General features: G+C 38.5%; 1 protein-coding gene and 1 pseudogene across 1 annotated transcript; both read right to left on the reverse strand.

Moving 5' to 3' along the window:
* Positions 1 to 771: 771 nt before the first annotated feature.
* On the reverse strand, positions 772 to 2,415 carry LOC132608054 (protein HYPER-SENSITIVITY-RELATED 4-like). Its single transcript, XM_060322131.1, has 2 exons — positions 1,387 to 2,415; positions 772 to 1,179 (listed from the first exon to the last, which is right to left on the reverse strand). The coding sequence occupies exons 1-2, from the start codon at positions 2,413 to 2,415 to the stop codon at positions 772 to 774; spliced, it is 1,437 nt and encodes a 478-aa protein (XP_060178114.1).
* Positions 2,416 to 2,807: 392 nt separating this feature from the next.
* On the reverse strand, positions 2,808 to 7,546 carry LOC132608055 (protein HYPER-SENSITIVITY-RELATED 4-like; annotated as a pseudogene).
* Between the last annotated feature and the right edge of the window lie 691 nt (positions 7,547 to 8,237).

The following is an 8,237-nucleotide window of genomic DNA, read 5'->3' on the forward strand; positions in this document are numbered from 1 at the left end:
TAGAGATATACCTAAGGCCTTTGTTGGTGGCAATCTTAGTAGTGTGAATAATATTCTGTAAAACTTGGTTTCTCAGTGCCATATTTTAGTTGCCTCTTTTGTATGTTAATCTCTTTATGATAAACGGATCCATTTCACAATTAGTTCGTTATTACGGGTAGTTACTACAAAGGATTGAACTAATGACGTATACAATACTTGAGTTCTCGATATAGATGCTACATAGTTGGTTTCTCTCGGAGTTCCCTCTCAGATATATAGCAATCCCTACCCTCACACATCAATATATCCCACGAGCCTCTATCCATTCTTTGATGAGCCTCTCATACATTCTCATTGAACGACGATGGAGAAGCAAATACAACTAGAAAAACCCACATTGGAGTTAGTTGTTGTTCTACCTAGTTATGCATCTTTTGTTTCCTCAATGAACTCCAAGAGGAGATAAACAAGCGATCAAATCAAAACTTATCAATCTGAGATGCAAAGAATATGTTAACTTTGATTAAAACTTATCCAGGACAGAAATATATGCTTTCTTTGACAAGCATACTAGACTTAATGAAATTATAGAAAATATATAAATTTTAAAAAATAAATATCTGAAAAGTGAAAACTTCTATACCCTATTTGTACTAATTAAAAGGTGTCCATAACCACTGGCGAAGCTAGAAGGGTGGAAGGGGATTCCGCTAAAAATTCGCATTGTATTTATTGTAGATGATGAAGCCTCTTGATGAAATTTTTGCCTCTGCCATTGTCGATATCCTTTCAACCTTTTTCCTCCTTTATTTTGTCATCCTCCTTAGTCGTTGTCTCTTCTTGTTCTTCCTTCTTTGTGTTAAGAAAATCAATCAAACCTTTAAGTGAAACCTCAACTTCATCTTCCTTGATTAGCTGCTCCGCCACCTCAGCCGGTGTCACCGCTGTCCTTCCGATCAATTCCTCAATTTCTTCAAACAGTTTATGTTGTGTAATACCACCAAGGTAGTTAGCAGCAAGAAGCTTGAAGCCACTAGGAGTACAATATGCCATATGAATGTGCATGTCCATGCGACCTGGTCGCAACAATGCAGGGTCGAGCTTTTCTATGTGATTTGTTGTGAAAATTATAATTCTTTGATCTCCACAGCTTGACCATAAACCATCAATGAAATTCAGTAATCCATACAATGTTATCTGTAACAATATTAAGATATTAGTAATTGTCTTGTCAACTAGTGGCCGAACCACAATTTTCACCAAGGATATTCATAATAAAACACACAAACAAACCAAAGGGATTCAAAATCTACTATATACATAAAAAATATTTTTGATTATATATGTATATATAGGGTGGAATTTTCACGGTGAAAGGGGTTCGGACGAAAGAGAGATATTAACCTTGTTTCCTCCCTTATCTTTTGAAGGAGAATCATCATCAGCCTCTCTGTTGCCCAATTTATCATGCAAATCTATGGTACAATCAATGTCCTCCACCACCAAAATGGAATTATTAGCAGTAGCCAACAGCACCCGCCTCAAATCCGAATTCTTTGTAATCTCTGTTAACTCCAAATCATATATATCAAAGTTCAAGTAATTAGCCATAGCTGCAATTAAACTTGATTTCCCAGTTCCTGGAGGACCATACAATAAATAGCCTCTTTTCCATGCTTTTCCTACTTTCCTATAATACTCTTTCCTCTCAACAAATCTGTCTAGATCCTTCAAAATCTTTTTTTTTTTTTGCTCTAAGTCCATTGCTAATGTCTCGAATTTTGCAGGATGATCAAGATTCACAGGCATCCATATTTCACTTAGATCATGCATCATCTCATGATCCACAGTGTGTATCTTGAGTGTCCTGTTTTCGTGTTTTAGCAATTTCGCCTCGTTGATAACGTGGGGCAAGTAAGAGTCCAGGACAATATCCTTGTTTTTACGATGAAACGTGAGCTCGAATGATCTAACCTCGGACCTCATGGTGGAATTCATGTCACGTGGATTATATATAGATCTTCTTGATCCTACCTGTTGACAAACCCAAGTCCACGTGTACTTTTGACCGTTGTGGAAGTCAACAACTTCTTCATTGCTTTCCATGCTGACGTTGAATTTTTTCTCCTTGAGCGGTTTGCTGACTTTTAAGCGATGAGTGTTTGTTGGGGAGATTTTGGAGCCTAAGTAAATTTGGGCAGCTTCATAGACTTCGTTAACCTCTAGTCCATCATATTCGTCAATCATCATAGTTAGCTGATTTGAGAATTTGTTGAAAATATTCCTTACGCTGATGGCGATATAATCTTGGAATTCCGGTGGGAGAATTTCACTGGCTATTGAACGGACCACCATGGCTGTTGCAGCAACAGAGCCAATAGTGGCTATTATGGTCTTGGCTATGGCCATGTTTGATTCTGACGAGGAAGACATGTTTATGAAGTTAATTTGTGGGGCTTGTACGTATTAATTTGACCTAATTACAGATTAATTTGTTGTTGCAATGAACTTGTTTTATTTTTCCGTGTTCTACTTAGCTGGTATATTTATTATAATGATAGGAAATTGCAGTTAAAAAACATGGAACATATTTGAACCAAAACCAAATTGGTTTGGGAGAGGTCTCTGGAGTTTATTTTTCATAACTTCGTAAATCAATAATTTCCAAGGTGTAGACCTAAACCTACTAGGTAAAAGGGTTCCAAATATATCATACGTACTAAGCTAATTATTAAGACACTATCCTAAATAGACTATGAAACAATTACATTATCGAGCAATTATATACAATTTGAAAAGCACTATATCGTTCAAAAGCTCTATATTTACACCAATTCAAAGAGCAAATTTTCAAACTTTTTGTCGGCCTCTTCATGTTCTTTCTTCTTTACATGAAGAAACTCAATCAAGCCTAGTGCAATATCAACTTCATCTTCCTTCATCAGCTGTTCTGCCACCTCAGTCGGCGTCACTGCTGTTGTAGTTCCAATTAAATTCTTAATTTCTTCAAAAAGTTCATGTACTCTAATACTAAGGTAATTTGCAGCAGGAAGCCTAAAGCCACTAGGAGTACAATATGCAATGTGAATGTGCACGTCCATTCGCCCTGGCCGCAACAATGCAGGGTCGAGGTTTTCGACGTGATTTGTTGTGAATATTATAATTCTTTCCTCGCACAACTCTACCATAATCCATCAGTTAAGTTCAGCAAACTGGACAATGTCACCTGTAATAGTAAAAGAAAGGGTGAACAAAATATATGGTCATTTAGCATGCATTCTCGCTTAGGTGCTGACAAAGTCTCATATTAGTTGTTGAGGGAAAACGAAGCTACAGATAAAATGGAGGAATAAATAGTGTAAGATCTTTTACATGAGAGCTTGGTAAAAGCGATATTGCACCATGTAAGTGTCCATGGACAGAGGCGGAGTTAGGTAGGCTCCAGGGACGGAGTTAGGTAGACAAAATTAAAATTATTTTTTTAAGTATATATAGTAGATGTTGAACCCCCTTGGCTTCTTCGTGTATTTACTTCTTCATATTTTTGAACCCCCTAGGTGAAAATCCTAGCTCCGCCACTGTCCATGGACTGGAACGAGACCCAAAATATTGGTATCAGAGTGGATAGTTCAATCAGACGTGACGAGTATGGAGATGGCGAATGGAATGGAGTGAGTTGGTTTAGGATACTTGGATGATGTGGAGAGAATATAAGAGGAAGCCTGTTAGCTTGATGGTGAATTTTGGTGAGAAAAATACTCGGACAACGTGAATTACATTTAAGAGATCGGAAGATAAAGACTATCAATCTTGGTGATGGGTTGGCCGGTCAATCTTAGTGACGAGCCATGTGGTACTAGGTTTGAGAGGCTTGTCAATCTTCCATGATGGACTATGTGGGACTGAGTTCAAGGAAAAGATATATTAGTGGTTCGAACAGTGTGAATTTAGCTCAAATCGAATAATTTGTTTTTGTTATCCTGAGTTAGAAACTGTAAAATATTTGAAAAAGATTAAGACACTGACCTTGCTTTCTTCCTCATGAGAGACATTAGAAGGAGCAACTACACCACTAGACAACGTTTCTTGCAAATCAATGGTAGCATCAAATCCTCCACCACTAAAATGAACTTATTGGCGATTGCAACAAACAACTGCCTTGGGTACGTGTTCTTCTTCACCACTGTCAACTCCAAATCATATACATCAAAGTTCAAGTAATTCGCCATGGCTGCAATCAAACTCGAGTTTCCAGTCCCGGTGGACCATAAAACAAATATCCTCTTTCCCATGCTTTCCCAACTTTCCGATAATACTCTTTCTTCTTCACAAACCTATCAAGGTCCTTCACAATCTTTTCCTTCATCTCTGAATCCATTGCTAACGTCAAAAGTGGCCAGATGATCAAGATTCACTGGCGTCCACACTGAACTTTAGTCATGCATATTCTCATAATCCACACTTTGCCTCGTTGATAATGTAAGGCAAGTAACATTCGAGGACAAAGTCCTTGTTTATAATTCTTGGCAATTGTCATTTTTGATTCAGCTGAAGAAGACATGTTGAATTCAATGAATTTGGGATTATAAGGTTATTAAGAAATTGATCAAGATTATAGATAATTGATTGTTGATAGCTCCCTCTTCCGCTGTTCTGATATTTTATATATGTCTTGGAACAGAGGATCAAGATGAGAAAAGAATCTTGAAATGCAGCTAATGGATGATTAACTCTGTGTTTTTCCATTTTGAGAAATAATTAAAACGTTGTCACCAGAGGCGGATCTAGGATTTAAACTCTTGGGGTTCAACCTTTTAAATTTTTTAGCATTGAACCATTATATTTCTAGAGTTATGGGTTCATATCTACTATTTATTGTAAATTTAGTAAATTTTTACATATAAATTTGTACACCACATCGAAAGTTTGGGGTTCAATTGAACCCCAAATGATAATGCTCCATCCTCCTCTGGTTGTCACGACCCATTTTAGCCTAGGTCATGCGGGCACCTACCATTCCCACCTCGGTAGGCGAATCATTAACTCAACGTTCACAATCAATAAATATAATAAATAGTGAAAGAAGTAAATGACGTAAGTCTCACAATATAGTATAATATAGATAAGTGCCGAAGTAAATGAATCCATCCCAGTATCTGGTCTGGTCATACAAGAGTATCTAAATCCAAATAACTCTGGTCTGGATAATAATACATAAAATGTCTCAAATCATGTCTTGAAAGAAAGTAAGACAGAAACAATAGAAGAGTCTTCGAGGTCAGCGGACGCCATGCTCACCTTGGAAAACTCAAGTAGAAGCTGAGGAGTCAATCAGCCACGGGTCAGAGAAGTAGATCTGGCCCGATACTCTGCATTCATAAAAGAATGCAGCAAGTGCAGGTCAGTACAAACAACAGTACTGGTATGCATCATAGGCCGACTAAGCATAGTTAACACAATTCAGAAAATAATGCAGATAAACAAGTAGAACAATCACGCATGAAGCAATATAATCGTAACCGAGTATCCATCAACACCTATGTAAGTATCTAACCCCAATATAATAAGTCTGAGTATATCAAATCCTGGAACAATCAACACAATAAAATCAACTACACAATCCACCACAATATAGTCATCACGACATCTCACTCAAGTCATAATGCAATGCGATGCAATAATGGTATGAATGTGACGTCATGCCATGCTATGCAAATGAGATATACACATGTACTCCAGACGGAAATATCGACGTCTCGGCAGCACAACCCAGTGTGACTCGCGAAGTCTGAGTGCCACCCGTCCCGGATCTTTGCCAAACAGACAGACGGGACCCTGGCTAATTACTCACAGGGGGAGTCTCACCGGCACCACTCTTGGCGACCCGCGGAGCCCATACACTACAATCGAATCTGGGATAACATCGGAATTGGCCATGCACAACGATGCCCGAAGATAACTATCGGAAATTGACCTCCTCACAATCACTCAAAGAGTTGTCAAATATTAGTTTCATAAATCAATGATTCTGGAATTGAACCTCGGACATCGGCCTCCTCACAATCACTCAAGTAAAAGAGTTTATCAAGCATCAGTTTAATATAAACAACAATTCCGGAATGGATCTTCGGACATCGGCCTTTTTCACAATCACCCAAGTAAAAGAAGTTTATCAAATATCAGTTTCGCTCGATCAACGATACCGAATCATCACCGGATATCGGCCATGCATGATAATATGAGAGAATGCGTGCAATGCATATGTCAATCATCAAGTAAGCTCAATATCACAAGTACCTCAACGGGGTACGCCAATAATATATCACATCACAATACCAACAATGGGTATGCCAACATATATCAATAATTCAAGTACCAACAATGGGTATGCCAATAATGTATCATAGTACAACTACCAACAACGAGTATGTCAATCCTATCCCAATCAGGGAAACAAGCGACATTCGCTATCTACCAACTACACATGGCATTAAGCCAACACAATTAAACAATCAGACACATATAAAGGGGCGGCTAGTCCCAACACACATCAGGGCCCAACCTAAGGCGATATCCATCCCAACTTCACACCCGAAGGTTCACATGATATCTCCGAAATCATAATCTAAATATGTGATTCACTATACTAAGTCTCACCAAAGGTAAACCATAACCTACCTGGACCGCCGAACTGCAACATCAATAAGTCACTCTATCGCCTTGCCCTTCCTCTGAAGCTCAGAACCAAAGTAGTCCAAGCATAATTGAATTCTAAATTAGAAATCATGAATAATGATACTAATATTGCTATGATATCAATTAGGTCCATTTTAAACCCTAGAAATTAGGGAAACTGGCCCACAAAGGCGAAACGGGAAATTCACGGGTAAAATACCAAATTGAATCCTAGGTAATCATAACCCAATCATTAATTGTTGATTTAGCTCAAGAATTATCCCTAAATCTGATTTCCAGTAAAACCCCAAATTGGGTATGAACCCTAATTCCTCAAATCTGAAATTCAACGTTAAAAGTGGAAGATATGGGGTTAGTAAGCTTAGATTCATCACATTTTAATATCAACATCATCAATTTTAACCCTAGGGAGAAGTCTCCCAAAACCCTTCTTCAACTTCTACTTCTAAGGGATTGAAAAGGGAAGGGATGATTCTAAGATAATAATGATTAAAGAGAAGTGAGTGATTAGACAAAGGTTTACCTCCAAGAAATTCCTCAATTTATCCCCAAGAACAGCTTTCCCAAGCTCCAATATCGAGTTATGACATAATGAGGGTCTAAGTCTTATTTTAAGACACATTTAATAAAATTCCCTGCCCGTGACCGCCACGGTGAAGGGAGTGCCCCTACAGCGGTGCCGCTGCGGCATCTGGGACACCGTTGCAGCGGTGAGGCCCATTTTACTCATGACCGCCCCAGCGGTCACTACACCACCACAGCCGTACCGCTGGGGTGGCTCTGGTGCCGCCGTTGCGGGCACCAGACACCAGAAATCCCCAAATTCTCTAAGTCTTCCATCAAATTTTGGGGTTATTCCCAAGGCCATCTGCTCATAATCCGACCGCCTAAACCCATACAAAAATACGCCACAAACGCACTCGTGGTCTCAAAATTTTCAACGAAGGTCTCGTTGACTCGGTCAGCCACCGGTGCCTACTTCCTATTTCCCATCCAAGGTCCCGAAATGCACCAAAATGCATTGGGAACCGAACCAATCATACATACAAGTTCTAAACAATCATCCGGACCTATCGGAGTTGACGAAACTCCGGAAAAGGTCCGTTTGCCTAAAAGTCAACCTCAGGTCAAAATGAGTCAATAAATGCTCGGAAGTGGCGAAAGTGCCAAAAGGACTATAACGACCAAACGGGTCATTATAAACGTGCTACTTAGTGAAATATTGAAGGAAGGAAGATTGTAAAGGTACAGAAAGTTTGAAGAACGATTGGAAAAGCCCAAAATTTGATTCCTACTGGTGATTTGTTTATAGCAAATCATTCTGTTGGAACTTCTTAAGGTGGAAAAGTATTACACCGGGGATATATGAGTTCAAAATATTAAAATTCAGTAACAGTAAAAATAGACTTTTGAATCTTATGATCCTAAATTATAGATATTTGTAATGTATAAAAATATCATTTGAATCTTATGATTTTAAACTTGGCATGTCGAATGTTTTAATTGTCAACTTACAAAATATAGAAAGAGACATTCTTTTTGGGACAAATCAAAGTGAA

Source organism: Lycium barbarum, chromosome 8, assembly GCF_019175385.1.
Source record: "Lycium barbarum isolate Lr01 chromosome 8, ASM1917538v2, whole genome shotgun sequence".
Taxonomy (NCBI): Eukaryota; Viridiplantae; Streptophyta; class Magnoliopsida; order Solanales; family Solanaceae; genus Lycium; species Lycium barbarum.